General features: G+C 36.4%; 1 protein-coding gene and 1 pseudogene across 18 annotated transcripts in view; one reads left to right on the top strand and one right to left on the bottom strand.

The window, feature by feature from the left end:
- Positions 1-23781, bottom strand: part of VPS13B (vacuolar protein sorting 13 homolog B) — an 831417-nt gene extending 807636 nt beyond the window's left edge. For 5 of the 18 annotated variants that reach the window (XR_004346562.1, XM_032610612.1, XM_032610617.1 and 2 more), the window contains exons 1-3: positions 23455-23595; positions 22906-23084; positions 8014-8157 (exon numbers count right to left, since the gene is read on the bottom strand). Coding sequence is in view for 15 of the 18 variants with exons in the window: in XM_032610612.1 (XP_032466503.1) it covers positions 8014-8157; positions 22906-23052 (291 nt within the window). In the remaining 3 variants the exon portion in view is untranslated. Of the gene's footprint in view, positions 1-8013; positions 8158-22905; positions 23085-23454; positions 23613-23641 lie in introns of those variants that run through there. The other 13 variants (XR_004346564.1, XM_032610618.1, XM_032610619.1 and 10 more) reach the window with 9 other exon arrangements.
- LOC116742685 lies at positions 8370-9612 on the top strand (annotated as a pseudogene).
- Positions 23782-24144: the final 363 nt, after the last annotated feature.

Below are 24144 nucleotides of genomic sequence, written 5' to 3'. Positions count from 1 at the left end.
AAATAGCCAGAAACAATTTTGAAGAAGAATAAAGAAGGAGGACGCATTCTTCCCAATGCTAACTAAGCCTTACTATATAGCTACAGTAATTAAGACAGTGTGATATTGACACAAGGATAGATATATTAATCAAAGGGACAGAATAGGGAACCTAAACTGTTTAGGGAACCTAAACATGCCCAACTGATTTTTGACAAAATGGCAAAAGCAATTCAATGGAGGAGGTGCAATCTTTTCAACAAATGGTACTGAAACAAGTGAACATCCACAGGCAAAAAGATGAATTTCAAACTAAACCGCATACCTTATATTAAAATTAACTCAAAATGGATCACAGATTTAAATGTAAAACTATAAAACTTTTAGGAAAAAACACGTAAGAACTTTATGATCTTTGGCTAGGCAAAGAATTCTTAGATCTGACATTGAAACCACAATACATAAAAGGAAAAATTAATAAACTGGACCTAATCAAAACAGAAACCTTTCACTCTGTAAAAGGCCTTGGTAAGAGCATGAAAAGACAAATTACAAATTGAAGCTATTTGCGAACCACATATCTGACAGACAGATCTTATGTCTAGAATATATAAAGTACTCTCAAAATCAGAAAATGAGCATAAGACAAGAACAGGTATTTCACTAATACATGTGGCAAATAAGCATATGAAAAGGTGTTCAACATCATTATCCATATGGAAAATGCCAATTAAAACCACAATGAGACATCACTACATACTTATCAGAATGGCTAAAACTAAAAATAGTGACAGTACCAAATGCTAGTGATGATACAAAAAAAACTGGATCACTCATACACTGCTCATAGAAATGAATAGTGGGTATAGCCACTCTGGAAATTAGTTTAGCAATCATTTTTAAAAATAAAAATGAAATTACCATAGGACCCAACAATAGCATCCTTGGGCATTTATCCAAGAAAAATAAAAACTTATGTAGGCATAGAAATCTGTACATAAATGTTCACAGTAGCTTTATTTGTAATACCAAAACCTAGAAACTACCAAAAGGTTGTTCAATGGGTGAATGGTTAAACAATCCATGGTATAAATATATCCATACAGGGCTTCCCTGGTGGCACAGTGGTTGAGAGTCTGCCTACTGATGCAGGTGATGTGGGTTCGTGCCCCGGTCCAGGAGGATCCCACATGCCACGGAGCGGCTGGGCCCATGAGCCGTGGCTGCTGAGCCTGCACGTCCGGAGCCTGTGCTCCATGACAGGAGAGGCCACAGCAGTGAGAGGCCCGCGTATCACAAAAAAGCATATATATATATATATATATATATATATATATATATATATATCTCCATACAGTAGAATACTACTCAGTAATGAAAAGGAACAAACCATTGATACACATACCAACTTGGCTGAACTTCGAGGGATTTATATTAAGTGAAAAAAATCTATGCTCAAAATATTACATACTGTATGATTCCATTTATATTTGTTATTTTTGAAATAAAATTATATAAAATGAGGACAGGTTAGTGGTTGCCAGGGATCAGGAGGTAGGGAAAGTGATAGTACAGTTAAAAGGAGTAGCACAAGGAAGCCTTGTTATGGTGATATACTTTTATATCTCGATCATGGTGGTGGTGGTTTCACAAAACTACGCATGATGAAACACAAAAACAAAACGAAAAGGCAGCCAAACAACTGTATTTGCAAACAATATATCCAATAAAGGGTTAATACCCAAAACATACAAAGAATTTATGTAACGCAACATCAAAAACAACAAACAACCCAATTAAAAAAATAGGCAGAGGACCTGAACAGACATTTTTCCAAAGAAGATATAAAGATTGCCAACAGACACATGAAGGAATGCTCAGCATCATTAATCATCAGGGGAATGAAATTATCAAAACCACAATGAGATATCACCTCACACCTGTCAGAACGGCTATTATCAAAAAGACAACAAATAACACGAGTTGGTAAGGATGTGGAGAAAAGGGAACCCTCAGGTACAGTTGCTGGGAATGTTAGTTGGTACAGCCACCATGGAAAACAATGAGGAAGTTCCTCAAAAAATTAAACTACCATATGATCCAGGAATCCCACTTTTCCAAAGAAAACAAAACACTAATTTGAAAGGATATATGCACCACTATGTTCATTGCAGCATTATTTACAACAACCAAAATATGGAAGCAACCTAAGTGTCCATCAATAAATGAATGGAGAAAATGTAGTATATACACACATACACAAAATGAAATAGTACTCAGCCATAAAAAAGAATGAAATCCTGCCACATGCAACACCATGGATGGACCTAGAGGGCATTATGCTAAATGAATAAATCAGAGAAACAAATACCATATGGTTTCACTTATATGTGGAATTCAAAAACAAAACAAATTAACAAATTATAACAAAATTGAAACAGACGCATAGATACAGAGAACAAACAGGTGATTGCCAGAGGGGAAGGGTGTGGGAGAAAGAATGAAGGTGAGGCAGATTAAGAGGTACAAATTTCCAGTTATAAAATAAATAAATCAAGGGGATATAATGTACAGCCTAGGCAACATAGGCAGTAATACTGTAACAATTTGTATGGTGACAGTAACTAGACTCATCCTGTGATCATTCTGTAATATACAAAAATATAGAATCACTATGTTGCCCACCTGAAAGTAATATAATAATTATACTTCAATTAAAAATAATTAAATTTTAAAAAGAAAAATACATATGAAAGTAAATATAAATCTCACTGGTAAAGGTAAATATACAGTAAATGCAGTAGATTAATTACTTATAAAGCTATGATGTGTGAAGGTTAAAAGACAAAAGCAGTAAAAAGAACTATAACTACAATAATTAGTTGAAGGATACACAAGATAAAAAGATGTAAAATGTGACATCAAAAACATAACACATTGTGGTGGATAAAAATGTAGAGCTTTAGAATGCATTCAAACACATGTTGTTATCAACTTAAAATAGGCTGTTATAAACATATGCTGTTATATATAAGCATCATGGTAACCACAAAGCAAAAACCTACAGCAGATATGCAAAAGATAAAGGAAGGATTCTAAGCTTACCACTAAGACAGTCATCAAATCACAAATGAAGAGAGAAAGAAGAAAGGAACTACAAAACAGCCAGAAAACAGTTAACAAAATGGCATTAAGTACCTACCTATCAATAAATACTTCAAATGTAAATGGACTACATTCTCCAATCACAAGAAATAGAGTGGTGAAAGGATAAAAAATAAGACCTAACTATATGTTGCCTACCAGAGACTCACTTCAGATACAAGGACAGACTGAAAGTGAAAGGATGGAAAAAGATATTCCATTTAAATAGAAACATTTAAAAGAAAGCTGGGGTAGCTATACTTAGACAAAATAGACTTCGAAAGAAAGATGGTAGTAAGAGAAAAAGAAGGGCATTACATAATGATAAAGGGGTCAATCCAACAAGAGGATGTAACATTTGTAAATATTTATGCAGCCAATATAAAAGGATTCCCTAGGTGAAGTAAAGACGCTACTCATAATTTATAGGGAACTCTTAAGTCTCATTTTTCATAGAAGGAATCTACAGACAGAACCTAAACTACGCTGCTAGTATCATCACCACCATCACTAACCTGTAGTAGTGCAAGTGAGGGAATCAATAATAGTACAATAAATTCCATAACCTAAGTCAGCAATTCTGAGCCCTTACTCAATGTGTGAAAAGGTAGTTGTTTTAGGCCATTTGGGCTGCTATAACAAAACACCACAGACTGGGTAGCTAATAAACAACGGAAATTTATTTCTCATAGTTCTGGAGGCTAGGAAGTCCAAGGTCAAGGTGCCAACCTGGTCTGGCGAGGGCCCTTTTTCTGGTTCACAGCCAGTGCCTTTTCATTGCATCCTCACTTGGCAGAAGGGGTTAGGAATCTCTCTGGAGCCTCTTTTAAAAGGCACTACTGAGCCCATGTGCCACAACTACAGAAGCCCGAGCGCCTAGAGCCTGTGCTCCACAACAAGAGAAGCCACCGCAATGAGAAGCCCGCACACCGCAACAAAGAGTAGCCCCCCCCTCCACAACTAGAGAAAGCCCGCGTGCAGCAACAAAGACCCAACACAGCCAAAAATAAATAAATAAAATAAATTTATTTTAAAATTTAAAAAACAAATAAAAGGCACTGATCTCATTCATGAGGTCTCCACTCTCATGACAAGCATCTTCCCAAGGCCTACTTCCTAATACCATTATCTCTGGGGGTTAGGGCTTCAACATATGAATTTTGGAGGGACATACTCAAACCACAGCAGCAGTCAACCAGATTAATCCAGTCTCAGATAAGAGAATTAAAGCATTAAGAAAATAAATAAAAGGCCATGTAAATATTGTTAATAGCCTTAGCAAAACTTCCAATAACCAATTTCCACCGCATCAAAACATGCAAGGAAAGAGGACAGGCAAGATTGCTATGTAACTCTGAGCACTAACCAGGATTTAAAAGCACATATTGTGGGCATCCCTGGTGGCGCAGTGGTTGAGGGCCCACCTGCCGATGCAGCGGACGCGGGTTCGTGCCCCGGTCCGGCAGGATCCCGCATGCCGTGGAGCGGCTGGGCCCGTGAGCCATGGCTGCTGGGCCTGCGCGTCCGGGGCCTGTGCTCCGCAATGGGAGAGGCCATAGCGGTGAGGGGCCCGCGCACCAAAAAAGAAACAAAAAACAAAAAAAAGCACATATTGTGTTGGCCGAAGAGTTTGTTCAGTTAATGAATACGCTGTTCAATAAAGTTCCGGGTGAAAATGAAAAGTGTTTTTACTTAAAACCAAATGAACTTTTTGGCCAACCCAATACATTAACAAAAAGCTTAGTTTTTTATCTCAAGTTTTGAATGGTACTTATAGTTCTGGTTTAGGTTCAAAAGATTTTTTAAAGTTTTTTTGTTTGTTTGTTTTTATGAATAACAAGTATCACTTCTATAAAGAGCCTTACAAATGGTTACATTTATTAGGTCAAAAGATTTTGAAAGTTTACTTTCTAGGTGGCACAAAGGCCAGAATAAATTAGTACTTTAAAAATAAATTTACTACTCTCTTTAGGTTGAAGAAGCTTTTTGCAAGACTTATTATTAACACAGTGAGCAGAGAAAGCATAAACAATCAAAGAATAAAAGAACTATGTAGCAAGTCTTGCCCTAGTTTACAGGTGAGGCCCACAGAGGATAAACAAAAATATGCAAAAGGAGAGGAGCACATAGTTAAATGTAAGTTACTGGTAAGGTTTTCATTCTTCAGCCGTATGCTGGGTCCACAAGTATTTATTAGATTAGCCTAGAGTGGACAAAACTAGCTAAATAAACAAGTCAGACCTGGACCACTACTGATAATGCGTCATGAATCAAATTCTGTGTCTCAAGTCCAAAAAAGAAAAAGAAAACAGTTCAAATCTACAGGATCTAAAGGTAGGTATGACTGACACAGATATGTCTCTCAGAGTAAATAGCATATTTACTAAGTGAAATATCAATATATTAAACTAATTCAGACTGGACATCAAGGTGACTTTATCTTACCTAACACAACAACTTGGTCACCTGTGCATCAAAAAAAGTCTCTATAATTAAAAATGATCACAAAGACATGTTAAGGAAGTATACTATAACTATTATCAAAAGAGTCACAATCATTATAAATCTCATTTTCTAAGTAGCTTTTGTGGAAATTATATAAATATCTTGCAATGCTTTACAGTGCACTGACGAGTAAAATAAAAATCAACAAATGTTAGAATTTAATTGAACTTTACAAACTACACATGCCTTCTTATCAAGAAATTCAGCAATATTGTTTTTTTATAATGATTTCTGAATAAACCTCAGATTTCTAACTTTTAAATTTCATTTTATTACATTCTCATACAATATTATTTTTAACAGATTCATACCTATAACTCTAAAAGCCCCTTCATTTAACCTACCATCCACACTAATTTTATTTAGAAAATAAGTCTTTTCTTCATTGTGCGTCTATAATAATTTGAAATAATATAAATCAAATATGGGCTTACTCAATTTTACTAACACATATATAGTTTTTTAAGTTAATTTCCTATTATACTAATCAAAGCTTAAAATAGGAAAATAAACTATTTTAAAATGTGTTTCATCTATAATGTTTTTACTAAGAAATTAATTCCAATCACTAGCATAAACTCAAGTATAACTCTCCAGAGGTGTACAATGCTGAATAATTTGTCCAAATGTCAACTGCAATTTTCAAAAATCCTTTCTACCTCAAAATTTTAAACATCTGTAAAAAATACTTGTTTTGAGAGTGGTTTACATTCATGACACTTGACCTTCTGCTGTACACACCACAAAATTCAAGTCTCAAATACCGTATAAGCAGGAAACCTGATCATTCCTGCAGTAGCCATCTGCATGGTCCAATATCAAATATTAGTTCTAGGTTACACTAAGTCATGTGTTACAAATCTTTTTCTGCAGCCTCTATAATTAATTGTAATTTGCCTCTTTTAAAATGTGTTTCTTATGGGACATCTGGCCTTGAAACTTCCACCTTCCCATTGAAAAAACACTTAATGTCTGGATTTTTTTTTTTTTCCACTTAATATGGAGCACTGCATGGGTGGCATAACCAAGTCCAGACTTCTTAAAAAAAAATTAAATTCCAGGAACAGATGATGATTAAGAAACATTTAAGTATTACCAAATATAAATGTAAAATAAAACTTTGTTGCACATAACTATCTACAGATTCCTAAATCAATCTCCCAGATATTTAAAGTTCCCAAAATAAATTTTAATGAGAGTATAGCATTGGTCTACTCACTTCCAGGAACTACATTAGTTAAGTTAAATTGCATAATAAAGGTTTGGAATTAGAGATTTCACAGAAAGAAAAACAGTTTTGAGCCCAGTAGGTTCATATGACACTCAAAGTATCTACTGCAAATAGGAAATGATTTTAGCAATTTATAAATAACCTTTACTCATTTCACAGAAATTGAAACTTAATAATACTCATCAATTCACTTGATCTAGAAAGGCTTCCTTAAAACTGAAAATTAAATACGGGGTAAGGAAAAAGTAATAAAAATGAAAGACAGAGATACTACTTTTATACAGGATAAAAGTAGAAGAATTCATCACAATATGCTGCTGCCCAGACCTGTTTGCTTCTTAGATTAGAAAATTTTTGGTAGAAACTCCTTAAAATCACTATTATACCTTAACAAAAACACTAAAAAGAAATGTAACATGGGTCAAAGAAAGAAGTCAGAAAAAAATCAGTTTCTGATGACAAAACCTCAAAGACACAATGAAATTAGGTATGAAGGGAAATTCAATATATTTTCATCTTCTCAAAAAATAACCTGAGAAATTTCTATCTCATTTAGAAATGTCACTTTGCAAAAATTCAAAAACCTTCACCTAAAAATTGGACACAATCAGGCCCCATTTCTGGCAGATATAGGTAATAAGCAATATGCATAATCCCTATTAAGGCTATGATCAGATTAAGTAAAATGAGTATGAAAATAACCATTAGGATATATTTTATCCAAATTTAAGAAAACCCTTTTGCCTAACAAACGTAAGGTAGATAGCTAGTGGGAAGCAGCCGCATGGCACAGGGATATCGGCTCGGTGCTTTGTGACCGCCTGGAGGGGTGGGATAGGGAGGGTGGGAGGGAGGGAGACGCAAGAGGGAAGAGATATGGGAACATATGTATATGTATAACTGATTCACTTTGTTATAAAGCAGAAACTAACACACCATTGTAAAGCAATTATACCCCAATAAAGATGTTAAAAAAAAAAAGAAAACCCTTTTGCAATTATGTTACTTTAATAGGTATGTAAAAAAAAAATTAAGTGTACGAGCTAAGATTTGTTTATGTAAAACCTGACACATCCCAAAAGTTAAAAAAATATCAAATACTAATAACTATTAAAATTGGTTAACATAAACAACTAGGTTTAATAATTTCTTACCTGTATCCCATCTTTAAGTTTCAAAATACATTCCATTGTATTGATGGTAATTACCACTGGTTCTGAACCCAGTTTTGTCCACGGTACATGGATCCTCAGTTCGTGAATATGTCCACTTAAAAAAGTGAATGGTAATTTCAATTCCTTAAAATACAAAATATTAAAGAAAATTTAGTAAGTGCTTAATATTTTTTTCATTCTAATATCCAAAATACTTTCTGAAAAGAAAAATAAAATTTCCAACACAAAAATATTCTGGAAATTACTTTTCATCAAAAAAGAGCATCGAGATACGTTCGGTACATTACTCCTTTCTGCCCGTGGACGCCGCCAAGCAAGCATCGTTGACATCTCCCTCCTCCACTGCCGTCACATCTAAGTCAGAGTCTCCCAAAGAGCCCGAACAGCTGAGGCAGCTCTTCATCGGAGGTTTGAGCTTTGAAACAACCAATGAGTGTCTGAGGAGCCATTTTAAGCAATGGGGAACGCTCACAGATTGTGTGGTAATGAGGGATCCAAACACCAAGCACTCCAGAGGCTTCCGGTTTGTCACATATGCCACTGTGGAGAAGGTGGATGCAGCCATGAATGCAAGGCCACATAAGGGATGGAAGAGTTGGGGAACCAAAGAGGGCCATCTCAAGAGAAGATTCTCAAAGACCTGGTGCCCACTTAACTGTGAAAAAGATTTTTGTTGGTGGCCTTAAAGAAGACACTGAAGAACATCACCTAAGAGATTGTTTCGAACAGTATGGGAAAACTGAAGTGATTGAAATCATGACTGACTGAGGCAGTGGTAAAAAGGGAGGCTTTGCTTTCAGTTTAACCTTTGATGACCATGACTCCGTAGACAAGACTGTCATTCAGAAACACCACGCTGTGAATGGCCACAACTGTGAAGTAAGGAAAGCCCTATCTCAGCAAGAGATGGCTAGTGCCTCATCCAGCCAAAGAGGTCGAAGTGGTTCTGGAAACTTTGGTGGTGGTCGTGGAGGGGGTTTTGATGGGAATGACAGCTTTGGTCATGGGGGAAACTTCAGTGGTTGAGGTGGCTTTGGTGGCAGCGGCGGTGGTGGTGGATATGGTGGCAGCGGGGATGGCAGTAATGAATTTGGTAATGATGGAAGCAATTTTGGAGGTGGTAGAAGCTACAATGATTTTGTCAATTACAACAACCAATCTTCAAATTTTGGACCCATGAAAGGAGGAAACTTTGGAGGCAGAAGTTCTGGCCCCTGTGGTGGTAGAAGCCAATACTTTGCCGAACCACGAAACCAAGGTGGCTATGGAGGTTCCAGCAGCAGCAGTAGCTATGGCAGTGGCAAAAGGTTTTAATTACTGACAGGAAACAAAGCTTAGCAGGAGAGGAGAGCCAGAGAAGTGACAGGGAAGCTACAGGTTACAAAAGATTTGTGAGCTCAGCCAAGCACAGTGGTGGCAGGGCCTAGCTGCTACAAAGAACACATTTTAGACAATACTCATGTGTATGGGCAAAAAAACTCAAGGACTGTAATTGTGACTAACTGTATAACAGGTTATTTTAGTTTCTGTTCTGTGGAAAGTATAAAGCATTCCAACAAAGAGTTTTAATGTAGATTTTTTTTTCACCCATGCTGTTGATTGCTTGATCATGACACTGAATAAATGTCTTTAAAAAAAAAAAAAGGCAGCATCAACGGACTTCCCTGGTGGCACAGTGGTTGAGAATCCACCTGCCAATGCAGGGGACACAAGTTCGATCCCTGATCCGGGAAGATCCCACATGCCTCAGAGCAACTAAGCCCATGCACCACAACTACTGAGCCTGTGCTCTAGAGCCCACGAGCCAGAACTACTGAAGCCCGCGCACCTAGAGCCCGTGCTCCACAACAAGAGAAGCCACTGCAATGAGAAGCCCGCGCACAGCAACAAAAAGTAGCCCCCACTCTCGCAGCTGGAGAAAGCCCACGCACAGCAACAAAGACCCAGCACAGCCAAAAATAAATAAATAAATTTATTTTTTTAAAAAAGCAGCATCAAATAACTTGTTAAACTATAGTTAATGAAAAACTTATTGTGCAAGTTACATTTAATAAGCTACTTAACCTGTGTAGGCCTCCATTTCTTATTTTGCTAAATGGAAATAATAACAGAATATGATTGTAAGGCAAGTTTAAAGAGAACGGAATTAAAGATAGGAGAATGACCTGACAAAATAAAAACGGACCAACTTAGAAAAAAAATTTATTGAGCTTTACCTAATTAAAGATTGTACCTGGATACTATTTGGTCATAAATTCTAAGTGTTTTCTGACTGGTCTCCATTATTATTAAAAAGGTTAGATGTATGCTAACGCATGTATATGGAATCTAAAAAAACGGTACTGATGAACCTAGTGGCAGGGCAGAAATAAAGATACAGACGTAGAGAACGGACTTGAGGATACAGCAGGGGAAGGGAAAGCTGGGACAAAGTGAAAGTAGCATTGACATATACACACTACCAAATGTAAAATGGATGGCTAGTGGGAAGCTGCTACATAGCACAGGGAGATTAGCTCAATGCTCTGTGATGACCTAGAAGGGTGGGATAGAGGGTGGGAGGGAGGCTCAAGAGGGAGGGGATATGGGGATATATGTATACATATAGCTCTGATTCACTCTGTTGTACAGCAGAAACTAACACAACATTGTAAAGCAATTATACTCCAGTAAAGATGAAAAAAAAGGCACTTCCTCTCAAAAAAAAAGAAAAAAAAGTTAGAAATGAAAACGTAAATGTTACCACAATCACTTTATACTAAATTGTTTCACCTTCAGATAAAATGTTACAAACCAACAAAAGGAAAAAACAAACTTGTATTTGGACTATATCTCAATCACATTCTTGTAACTCTATTTGTGAAAGTTAAGATAAATATTAAGCTATTCATTCATCTAAGAATTGTCCCTTACTTGGTTTAGCAACATAGTAGCAATATAGCTAAATATATACAGATAGTACAGCAAAGTGGTTAAGACCAATAACTCTAGAGCCAGCACAAGTGGATTTAATCCTACCTCTGCTACTTACTAGCACAATGACAATAGGCAAGTTGTATTAAAGTATGTGTGTCTCAGTTTCTTTATCTGTAAAACTGGATAATAGTAGTGTGTTTGAGGATTAAATGAATTAATTTATATAAAGCACTTAGGACACTGTCTTCCTCAAAGAGCAATCAATATAAAGATGCTAACTATTTATTATTACAAACGTATAAGCCTCCTTTATGTCTTCACAAGTTTTTTTAAAGGGCAGAATACTAAAAATCTATTTCTACTATTCTAATGGAATGTCACAATTTTTAAACAGTTCTCATTATTTCATTAATTTTAAAGATGCAGTACTTTCTCCCAGCATTAATCAATGGAACAGATTAGATTTTGATCAGTGTCCATAATGAAGACAATGTTTACTGAGCACTTACTGTGTACCACACACTGTTTTAAGCACTTTACCTGAATGCAAAATTTAATCTTTGTAAGTACCCCAAAAAGTAAATACTATTATACCCACTTTAAAGATAAAAAATCTGAGGCATGGAAAGGTCAACTAACTTTCAAAAATGACTCAGCTAGGAGCTCTGTGACTCAAAACCAGAAACTATGATGCCAGAGCCCTTCCTCTTATCAACAACTATACTGCACCTAACTTTCATTATGAGCACTGAGTACATTTCCGTTGGTTATACGTCCATTTGGATAATGTTCCAATGACATCTCCATCTCTACCCTTGACTTGTGTAACAATGATACATTTGTGAAATGGCTACCAAAACCGCAGTCTATGGGCACAAATTGGCTTTTCTTAGGGAGAAGTTAAAAGACACCTGAACCAAACTCAAGACCTTGGTATCACCAGAATGCTACTAATCACCTGAATAACTAACAAAACACTAACACAAGAGGCAGCATTCTACATTAAAACATGGAATTTTGAACCATATGGCCCATGTTGGAGATCCAACTGAAGTTCAACACTTATTATCTGACTATAAAGCAAGATCATTTCCATTTCCTCATCACAGAGTTGTTGTGATAAACAAATAAGAACACATTTATGCCTTGTAAAAGGCAAAAGAAAATGCTGACTGTTATAATAAATGGATCATCCTGAGGTAACCACAAAGAAATGATTTTCTTTTCATTCCTTTTCCTTCTCAAAATATATTGTACAACTTAAAAATATTCTATTTACTTGTAACTACTCAGAAATACATTGTGAAAAATACATCCCTAGAACCAGAATATCTATGGCTGCACAAAGGATATAGTAATGAAAAATTTAGAGGATTGACTAGCTCTCATAAATATAATTCTAGGTAAGCAATTTAAAAATATTCTCACACAGAAAAAAGGGATACTTGAAAAATGAATATAGCAGGCCACAAAAGCAAAAATAGATGAAAAGGACTACATCAAACCTAAAAACCTCCACAGAGCAAAGAAAACACTCAGCAAAGTGGAAAGGCAACCCATATGAGAGAAACTATTTGTAAACCATATTATCTGATAAGGGGTTAAAATCTAGTATATATAAAGAACTATGACAACTCAACAACAAAAAACCAAATAATCCAATTTTAAAAACGGGGAAATGACTTGAATAGACATTTTCAAAAAGCATATACAAATGGCCAACAAATAGTGGAAAACATGCTCACCATCATTGTCAGAGAAATGCAAATCAAAACCATAATGATATATCATCTCACACCTGTTATAATGGCACCTATCCCCCAAAAAAAAAAAAACCCACCACAGGAAGTGATAAGTGTGGTGAGTATATGAAGAACGTAGAACCCTTGTGCACTGTTGATGAAAATGTAAAATAGTGCAGCCACTACGGAAAACAGTATGGAGATTCTTCAAACAATTAAAAACAGAATTACCATATGATCCAGCAATCTCAGTTCTGAGCACAAACTAAAAAGAACTGAAACCGGGATCCTGAAAACATATTTGTACAACCATATTTTTTGCAGCATTATTCACAATAGTCAAGAGGTGGATACAACCTAATGTCCATTGAAAGATAAATGTATAAAGAAAATGTGGTATATACACACGATGAAATATTATTCAGTCTTTAAAAAGGAAATTCTGTCATATGCTACAACATATAATGAACCTCAAGGACACTGTACTAAATGAAATAAGCCAGTCACACAAAGACAAATATTGTTTGATTCCACTTCTATAATGTACCTAAATTAGTCAAATTCTTAGACACATAAGTAGAACAGTGGTTGCCAGGGGCTGGGGGAAGAGAAAAGGGAAGTAGTTTTTCAGTGGGTACAGAATTTAAGTTTTGGAAGATGAAAAGTTCTAGAGATCTGTTGAACAACAATGTATTGGGTTGGCCAAAAAGTGCATTCAGGTTTTTCTGTAATACATTATGAAAACCCAAAGAAACTTTTTGGCCACCCCAATATATATAATTAACATAACTATCCACTTAAAAATGGTTAAGATGGTAAATTTTATGCTATATGCTTTTTACCACAAAATAAAAATGAATGTAAGACAGGACTTCAAGAACTCTAAGTTAGAAGGTTGACAAATCCTCTCCCCAGAAAGCAGTGACAAAACTGAACAAAGTTATTAAAAACAACAGAAATCTCAGGGGCAATAAGGGAAGGCTACCCTGAGGTCACAACAGCAGTTGGTGCAAGAAACTAAACAGAAGACCAGCCAGAAAATTAACAGAGAAATCCAGAGAACAAGACAGCGAAAGATGGCCTTGCTATGACCTCGGTATCCCTGGTAACCTGGAAAGCTATACGTATGTGCCAGGCTGTGCTTACTTAGACGACAGGACACTGGAGAGACCCCTAACAATCTACTCATCCTTGGTTGACCAAGAAGCCTTGTAAACAGAGTAAGTAAAAACATGGATCAGACTTGTAAACTCCTTGAACTTTGAAAGCATTATCTAGTACATGTATATGTCCCATGCCAAAGAGCAGAAGCCTTATTGGTTCAAAAGTTTAAACAACCTCTAGCCAATCACTGGCTGATGACTCAATTATAGTGACCCAGGGGTAATCCCTAGAAAGCCAAGCCTAAAAACAGAAAGAATTGGGGGAGGAAAAAAAAAAAATGAGCACAGTCATCAGAGGCCACACTGCAGAGGAAACAGACACCACAAATTTAGCCCAGGCAAGGCACTAAACAAATACATAAACCAACAGCAACAACAAATATCCCCAGAGAGAAGAAATCAGAATGCAGAGTTGCTAAAGCATATTATCCAAAATGCCCAGTTTTCAACTAAAAATTGTGAAACATGAAAAGCATGCAAAGTAGTCAATAGAAACTATCTCTGAGGATGCACAAATGTAGGACTTACTACACAAGGACTTCAAAACATCTATTATAAATATGTTCAAAGAAATAAAGGAAGCTATATTTAAATAATTAAAGGAATATATGACCACAATGATTCATCAAGTAGAGAATACCAAGGATGAGATAGAAATTATAAAAAAAAAAACCAAATAGAAATTTTTGAGTTTAAAAATACAATAAACAAAATTAAAAATTCACTGAAAGAACTCAACATCAGATTTGAGCTGGCAGAAGAAAGAATCAGCAAATCCACACCCAGACATATCAAAGCAAAAACTTTGAAAGCCTAGGACAAGAAGAAAATCTTGAAAGCAGAAACAGAAAATCAACTTGTCACATACAAGAAAACTCTTAGTAGATTAAAAGCTAACTTGCATTACAAACAATAAGGGCAAAAAGGCAGTGAGATGATATATTTAAATAACAAAAGAAAATAACCATCAACCAAAAATCCTATATCCAGCAAAAGTATACTTCAAAAATGAAGGTGAAATAAAGGCATACCAAAATAAAGTCTCAGGTAATTCTTTGTAACAGAATACTAAAAGAAGTTCTTTGGACAGAAAGGAAGCAATACCAGATTGTAACTCAAAGCCACACAAACAGCACTAATAAAAGTATATATGTAGATAATTATTAAGACAGTATAAATGTTTTCTTCTTTTTTCTTCTGATTCAAAAGGCAATCACAAAAAACAATTATAACGTTGATATATTAGGTTTATAACAAAGAAATGCAATATATGTGAAAATAGTACCACAAAGGAGGGAGAAGAAATGAAGCTATAGTAGAGAAAGTTTCTGTACTTTAATGGAATAAAGTCAGCATTAATCTCAAATAGACTGTGATAAATTAGATGCATATTGTAATCCTCTAAGCAACCACTAAGAAAATAACTCAAAATAAATTAAAAATCAAAGGAATTAAAATGCAATACTAAAAAATATCTACTTAATAGTAAAGAAAGCAGCAAAGGATTATGAGAAACAAAAAAGACATGAGACACTCAGAAAATAGCAAAATGGTAGACAGAAATCCAACCATATGAATAAAAACAAAATGTGAATGGATTAAATATTCCAATCAAAAGGCAAAGATTCCTTCCATGTCATGGCTATTGTAAATAGTGCTGCAATGAACACTGGGATGCATGTGTCTTTCTGAAATATGGTTTTCTCTGGGTATACTGCCAGTAGTAGGACTGCTGGGTCATATGGCAGTTCTATTTTTAGTTTTTTAAGCAACCTCCATACTGTTCTCCATAGTGGCTGTATCAATTTACATTCCCACCAACAGTGTAAGAGGGTTCCCTTTTCTCCACATCCTCTCCAGCATTTGTTGTTTGTAGATTTTTTGATGATGACCATTCTGACTGGTGTGAGGTGATACCTCACTGTAGTTTTGATTTGCACTTCTCTAATAATTAGTGATGTTGAGCATCTTTTCATGTGTTTGTTGGCCGTCTGTATGTCTTCTTTGGAGAAATGTCTACTTAGGCCTTCCACCCATTTTTTGATTGGGTTGGGTTTTTTTTTTGACATTGAGCTAAATGAGCTTTTTGTATATTTTGGAGACTAATCCTTTGTCAGTTGCTTCGTTTGCAAATATTTTCTCCCAATCTGAGGGCTGTCTTTTCATCAACAGAGGAATGGATAAAGAAGATGTGGTACATATATACAGTGGAATATTACTCAGCCATAAAAAAGTAATGAAATTGGGTCATTTGCAGAGATGTGGATGGACCTAGAGACGGTCATAGAGAGTGAAGTAAGTCAGAAAGAGAAAAACAAATATCGTATATTAACACATATATGTGGAATCTAGCAAAATGGTATACATGATCTTCTTTGCAAAACAGAAATAGAGACACAGACATAGAGAACAAATGAAGCCAAGGGTGAAGGGTGGCGGGGTGGAATGAACTGGGAGATTGGGATAGTGATACTATGTATAAAATAGGTAACTAACGAGAATATACTATATAGCACAGGGAACTCTACTCAATGCTCCATGGTGACCTAAATGGGAAGAAAATCCAAAAAAAAGGGGATACATGTATATGTATAGCTGATTCATTTTGCTATACAGCAGAAACTAACACAACAGTGTAAAGTAACTATACTCCAACAAAAATTAATTTAAAAAAAAAGGCAAAGATTGTCAGACTGGATTTTAAAAACTAGTAAGATCCAACTATATGCTCTCCACAAGAGACATACTTTAGATTCAAAAACACAAATAGGTTGAAAATAAGAAAAAGGTGTGTTTTTTTTTCATTTTTCTGTATAGATACAGATAACAGATTGGTGGTTGCCAGAGGCAATGGGGTGGAAAGTGAACAAAATGGGTAAAGGTGGTCAAAAGATACAAGCTTCTAGTTATAAAATTTAAATAGTCCTGGGATATAATGTACAGCATGGTGAGTACAGTTAATAACACTGTATTCCATATTTGAAAGGTGCTAAGAGAGTAAATCTTGAAAGTTCTCATCACAAGAAACAAAACTTTTTTAACTATGTATGGTGACAGGTGTTAACTGGGCTTACTTTGGTGATCAGTTTGCAATATATACAAATATCAAATCATTACATTGTACACCTGAAACAATATAACACTGTATGTCTTTTACACTGTAATAAAAAAATTAATAAACAAGATCCCAGGAAGTCATGTGATCCAGTTTCTTGCCTTGAATACATCAAATCACCATATTTTCTTGCTATGTAGGGAAATGGTATGGTATTCTATTTTAGGCATATAAAGAATTTTAATTTCTATGATCTTAATTTCCAGCAGTATTTTCCCCTGGTTTTCATATGAGTGTTCTCCATTGCAAATAAGTAACAATTAAAAACAGTTTATCCCAGTCATAGGTTGAAAATACAGCAGATGAAATTTTAAGGAATTGTTGAAGCCAAATAACATGTCTGTAAAACTTTCAAACAGTGTGGTACCAGGCTTGAAGAAATACAACACAAGGCAAAAGTGGTAAGATAGTTTAAAATGCAGTGTACTGAGGGGAAAAAGAAAAGAACATGTATCATGCAACCAGTAACCGTAAGAGAGGTAATTACCCTATTATCAGATAAAATAGACTTTAAGAAAAAAAACTGTTACTAAAGATAACATAACTTTATAATGATGGGTAAATTCAAGAAGAAAATATATACAAATTAACTTATTTACAAAATAGAAACAGACTCACAGATTTCGAAAACAAACCTATGGTTACCAAAGGGGAAACGTGGTGGGGAGAGATAAATTAGGAGTTTGGGATTAACATACACACACTACCATATATAAAATAGATAACCAACAAGGACCTACTGTATGGCACAGGGAACTCTACTCAATATTCTCAATATTCTGTAATAACCTACATGGGTAAAGAATCTGAAAAAGAATGAGCATATGTGTATGTATAACTGAATCACTTTGCTCTACACCTGAAACTAACACAACATTGTAAATCAACTATACTCCAATAAAATTTTTTTAAAAAGAAAATATAAAACATATATGAGCATAGCAACAGAGCCCCAAAATACATAAATCAAAAACTGACAAAAGTGAGAAGAGAAATAATTCAATAACTTACAATAATAAACAGAACAGACAGAAAATCAACAAAGATATAGAAGACCTGAAAAACACTATCAACCAATTTAGACCTTACATCTATAAACCATTCCATCCAACATCTGCAAAAATACACTGCTATCTCAAGCAAAATCAGAAAACGTTTGAACTGAATGAAAATAAAAACACAACATACCAAAATTCATAGGATGCAGCTAAAGAAACGTAGAGCTGTAAATGGTAAATGTCTATAGTAGAAAAAGAGAACTATCTCAAATCAATAACCTAGGCTTCTACCTGCAGGCAGCAGAAAAACAAACTAAACCAAACTAAACAAGCTAACCCAAACTGAACAAACAAAAACAAGGACCACAATACCAAAAAAGGCAGGAGAGGAAGAGGGCAAATGCAGTTAAACTATTGTAAGATTATTCAGGAAATGGTAAGAATGCTGATTTAAGGTAGATGCCAATAAGTCAAATATCCATTTTGTAATCTTTAGAGAAGCAACTGAAATAACTTCTGAAAGAGTATAATTAAAAAGACTTTAAGGCAAAAAGAATTACTAGCGTGAATGAAAGAGGGACATATTTCAGAATGATTTTTTTAAAGTATATTCAACAATAAGGTATCACCATACTGAATCTGTATGCACTTAACAATGTAACTTCAAGGTACATAAAGTGAAGGTTGGCAAAACTATAAAAGGGAAGTAGACAAATCCACAATCATAGTTGGAGATGTTAACCATTAACATACCTCTCTTAGTATCTGACAGAACAAGCAGACAATGAAAATCCATATGGATTTATAAGATTTGAAGAACTCTAATAACCAATTTGAAGCAACTGACATTTATGGAAGAATAAAGCAACAACTGTAGGATACACATGTCTCATCAATTACACATGGAATATTTACAAAAATAAAATTTTGACCATGTACTAAGTCATAAATTATAATGGATCAAAATTATAGAGAATGTACTGACCACAATACAGTTAAATTAGAAATCAATAACAGAAAGATAATTATTCACTAAATGTTTGGAAATTGAGCAACACACTTCTAAATAACCCATGGATTACATAAGAAATCAAAATGAAATTTTTTAAGCTGAATAATAATGAAAAGACAACATATAAAATTGTGGTGATAGGGCTTCCCTGGTGGCGCAGTGGTTGAGAGTCCGCCTGCCGATGCAGGGAACACAGGTTCGTGCCCCGGTCCGGGAAGATCCCACATGCCGCGGAGCAGCTGGGCCCATGAGCCATGGCCGCTGAGCCTGCGCGTCCAGAGCCTGTGCTCCGCAACGGGAGAGGCCACAACACTGAGAGGCCCGCGTACCGCAAAAAAAAAAAAAAAATTGTGGTGATAAAGCTAAATAGACAGTTAAAGAAAAATGTACAGTATTCAATGCACATATTAGAGTAGAAAAGGGCTGAAGAAAATCAATAACCTAAGCTTCCACCTCAAGAAGCTAGAGAAAACAATGGCAAATCAAATCCAAAGAAACAGGAAAAAAAAGAAATGATTAAAAAAAATAAGAGCAGAACTACATTACGGGGACTTCCCTGGTGGCGCAGTGGCTGAGAATCCACCTGCTAATGCAGGGCACACAGGTTTGAGCCCTGGTCCAGGAAGATCCCACATGCCACGGAGCAACAAAGCCTGTGTGCCACAACTACTGAGCCTGTGCTCTAGAGCCCGTGAGCCACAACTACTGAGCCCTCATGCCACAACTACTGAAGCCCACGTGCCTAGAGCCCGTGCTCCGCAACAAGAGAAGCCACCACAATGAGAAGCCTGCGCGCCGCAACAAAGAGTAGCCCCTGCTCGCCTCAACTAAAGAAAGCCCGTGCACAGCAAAGACGACCCAACACAGACAAAAATAAGTAAATAAATAAATAAATTTATTTAAAAAAAGAAAAGAAAAGAAATACATTACAAAGAAAGCAGGAATACAATAGAAAAAAAATCAACAAAGTTGGGTTTCGACTAATTTTAATAAAGCCCTAGCAATACTAATGAAAATACAAATTACTAATATAAGCATTGAAAAGAGGATATCATAACAGTTCCTAGATTTTTTAAGGCAACTTTAAAATGAAAAACAAACCAAAAAAACCAACTTTATGGCTTAAATATGACAACTTAGAGCAGAGGCAAGCAAACTTTTTCAGTAAGGAGCAGATAGTAAATATTTCAGGCTTTTGCAAGCCATTCAGACTCTGTTCCAGCACTTAACCCTGTCGTTTTAGCTTTCAAAAGCAGCCACAGACAACATGTAAACGAATGAGAATAGCTGGGCTCCAATAAAATTTTATTTACAAAGTTAGGCCCAAACCATTGTTTGCTGATTTTGAGGAAATGGAGAAATTCCTTGAAAAGCGTAACTAACCAAAACTAACAAAAGGAGAAACAGAAATCTAAACAGTCCTATATCTGTTAAAGCAATTAAATCAGGAATTAAAACTTTCCAACTAAGAAAACTCCTAACTAGTATGACTTCATGATTAATTTTTCCTAACATTTAAAAAACTGGTAAGGGGCAGCGGAGGGATAAATTGGGAGACTGGGATTGACATATACACACTACTATATGTAAAACAGATAACTAATAAGGGCCTACTGTGTAGCACAGGGAACTCTACTCAGTACTCTGTAATGACCTATATGGGGGAAGAATCTAAAAAAGAGTGGATATATGTATATGTATAACTGATTCACTTTGCTGTACAGCATAACACAACATTGTAAATCAACTAGACTCCGATAAAAATTTTTTAATTAAATTTAAAAAATGTTAAAACTAATAAAGGAAAAAAGTTGGAGATTTCACATTTCCTGATTTCAAAACTTACTACAAAGTCATGGTAATCAAAACAATGTGATACTGACATAAAGACAGACATACAGATCAATGGAATCATATGGAGGGCCCAGAAATAAACCCTCCTATCAATGACCATTTGATTTTCAAGAAGGGTGCCAAGATCATTCAGTAGCGAAAGGACAGTCTTTGACAAACGATGTTAGAAAAACTGAATAGCCATATGCAAAAAAATATGAAGTTGGATCCTTGTACCACATACAAAAATTAACTGAAAAGTGATCAAATAACTAAATGTGAGAGCTAAAACTATAAAACTCTTAGAAGAAAATATAGGGGAAAAGCTTCATGACACTGGATTTGGCAATGATTTCTTGGATATAACACCAAAAGCCCAGGCATCAAAAGAAAAAGTTGTAAGTTGGACTTCATCAAAATTTAAAACTTTGGTTCTTCAAAGGATATATCAACAGAGTCAAAAGGCAACCCACAATGGGAGATGATACTTGCACATCATATCTGATAAGGGATTGATACCCAGAATATATAAATAATTCCTACAACTCAGTAACAAAAAAACTTTTTAAAATGGGCAAAGGACTTTAACAGACATTTCTCCAAAGAAGATACACAAACAGCCAATAGCACAGGGAAAGGCTAAAAATAACAAACTTACTGAGTAACAGCAAAAAATGTGAAGTAACTGGAACTCCCACACATTACTGGTGAGAATGTAAATTGGTACAACCACCCTGGAAAACTATTTGGCAGTATCCATTAAAGCTAAATATATGCCTGCCTCCTAGGTATGCATCTAAAGGAAATCAACACCTCTGTCCAATACAAGAATGTTCTTAAGAGCTTTCTTCATAATTGTCAAAAGCAGAAAAAATCCAAATGTACCTCAAAAGGAAAATAAATATATAAACTGTGAATCTTTATACAACGGAATACCACAAGGCAATACAAAGAATAAACTGTCATTCATTCAAGAACCTGGGTTAATCTTGGCCATAATATCGAACAAAAGAATTCAAACACAAGTGATTCTCATTTAAGTTTCAAGAACAGGTTCAAGAAATTTATCTGTGTTGATAGAAGTCAGAATAGCAGTCACTTGTTTTAGGGGTGGGGTACTAATTACAAAAAGGCAAGGAGAGCGTTTTGGGGTGCAGGAAGTATTTTATTTCTTGATCTGGATAGTGGTTACACAGGTGTATGCATATGCAAAATTTGAGCTGTATACTTAGGATTTGTGCTCATTAAAAAACAATGAAAATATTAAGATAATCAACCTTGGAGAGTGGAAGGGGAAGAAACCAAGAATATTATTTCTCAGCGTTAACTCCACGTTATTCCATAGTACAGAAAGCAGTGGAATATAACTAAAAGTTACTAATAACATCACCATCAGATTGTCTTCCCTTATCTCCTAAAAAGCAGTTGGTCTCTGACTCCTGAGTTCCCAGAGGTAATTTTTGTATTCTCAAGCCTAAAAGAATTGCCTGGCATATGTTAATAATAAGTGTACTAAGTGAATTAATAAATATATGAACTTTGAAGTTACAGTTCATTTACATCAGACCATTCCCATGTTAAAAAAAAAAGAAACTAAAAAAGTGATTAAGAAAGAAGTTTTCAACTATGCTGGCATTCTCAATCTGTCTATTCAATATTCTGAGGATGTCATGGGTAATGTCATTTTTCCCACTGAGAGAACTTTCCTCAAGATGTGACCTTGCTGTCTTTCGCACCCCTTCGTTCCCCAAAAAGGAAAAAGAGAATATTTTCCAGCGTCATACAGAATCCTAGCAATGTAAATTAGCTTACTCGGTAAAGCTTAAGAACTGAGTAAGAGTGAACAATTCTGACAAGAACAATGAAATTTTTTTTCTATCTGTTGCGGCAATTTGGGGGATTATGATTCTAATAATCCATCACTAGTAACAAACCATAAAAAAAAAAATTCTGTAAAGCAAGGTCTCTAGTTCAAGATAGCCCAAAATACATTAGCAGAAAAACTAAGCTTTTAAAGCATAGTCAGTGTAGGAAAGCACACATTACTTCCAAGCAGGCTGAAAATGTTTCCAGTGACAGCTACACCGCTTACCTGCTCCAGCACATCCAATTTTAACTCCAGCTTGCTGAGAACCACGTCTCCGCCCCATAGTGAAAGCTGTAGATCTGACGGCTTTAAGTTTTTGATGTAGCGATTCACATAGCTCATTAAAATTGGAGTCACATATGACTCCAGCATTCTTTAAGGTACAGAGGAGTCAAAGTCAGAAGCTGAAAGGGATAAAGACAGAAACATTAGAGGTAACTGAGTCTGTGGTGCATTCCTTAAGGAAAAGGCATTTCTCAGGAAAGGCTGAAAAGGCCGAAAAGCAACAGTCCCCACCAAAGCGGCCGCTCGCCTTCTCCCAAAAGCAGAGAAAACTCAAATGGACTCTGCTCCAGCCGCGACTGCCTCACTAGTACAACTCCCCTCAACTCGCCTGGCGAGAAGTGAGAGGAAGAGATGGTGACCTAAAGAAAGCGGGTCCCCTGGAGTGGGAAAATGAGGAGAGGCAGGCTCGCCTTTGGCCGCCGCACCCCTCCCTTAGCCAGCCCAGCCGCCCCAGGAGGCCCTCGCCCCCCGGAACCCGGCCGGATCTACCACCGTAGAAACAGAGCCAGAAGCAGGCCGTACGCCACTCGCCGTATCGCACCCTCGGGTGACACGCCGAAGAGTACCGTGGCGTCTCCTTCCCCTCCCGGTACCCGGCACCCGCCTGCTGAGGCGGCGCAGCTCCCGTACAGCGCACTTCCGGGTGTGCCCCGTTCGGTGCTCGAAACAAACGAACCTTCCACCGCCACCACTTGACTCCGCAGCAGGGCCAGAGTTCTCAGGCTGGAGAAGCCATTCAGTGCGTCTTCTAGGAGGAGACCGCTGGCCCTTGGCCAGCCTGCGTCTCCGCTCCTACCCAGCTAGTGGTTCGCACAAAGCTCTAGAAGTGCGCGGGGGAGGTGGGCGGACCAGTAAAGCGGAGACACCGGAGATCCGGAAGTGGTGCTGCGGCAAGAGAGCAGCTGAGGTGGATATCGAGTCCGAGTGAGGAAGCACAGAGGGCCAATAGGTCCGATGAGGAGGAAGAAAGCGGGTCCTAGTGTTTAAAGCCCTGAAAACCAAGTGGCTTTTGTTTTTCTTAGGAAATGGAAGACCTGGAAAGAACTTGGGTTCAACAGTGCGCAGAGCAGTAGCAATAAGGCTGCAGGTGGAGTGGGGGGTAAATTTAGATCGAGAGCTTCATTCGCGGGGGGGAAAGGAGAAGGTGAAGGGATCAGGATTAGAAGAATGCGTTTTGAC

Source organism: Phocoena sinus, chromosome 17 (genome assembly GCF_008692025.1).
Source record: "Phocoena sinus isolate mPhoSin1 chromosome 17, mPhoSin1.pri, whole genome shotgun sequence".
NCBI lineage: Eukaryota > Metazoa > Chordata > Mammalia > Artiodactyla > Phocoenidae > Phocoena > Phocoena sinus.
This window is presented reverse-complemented; position numbering and strand designations above follow the sequence as displayed.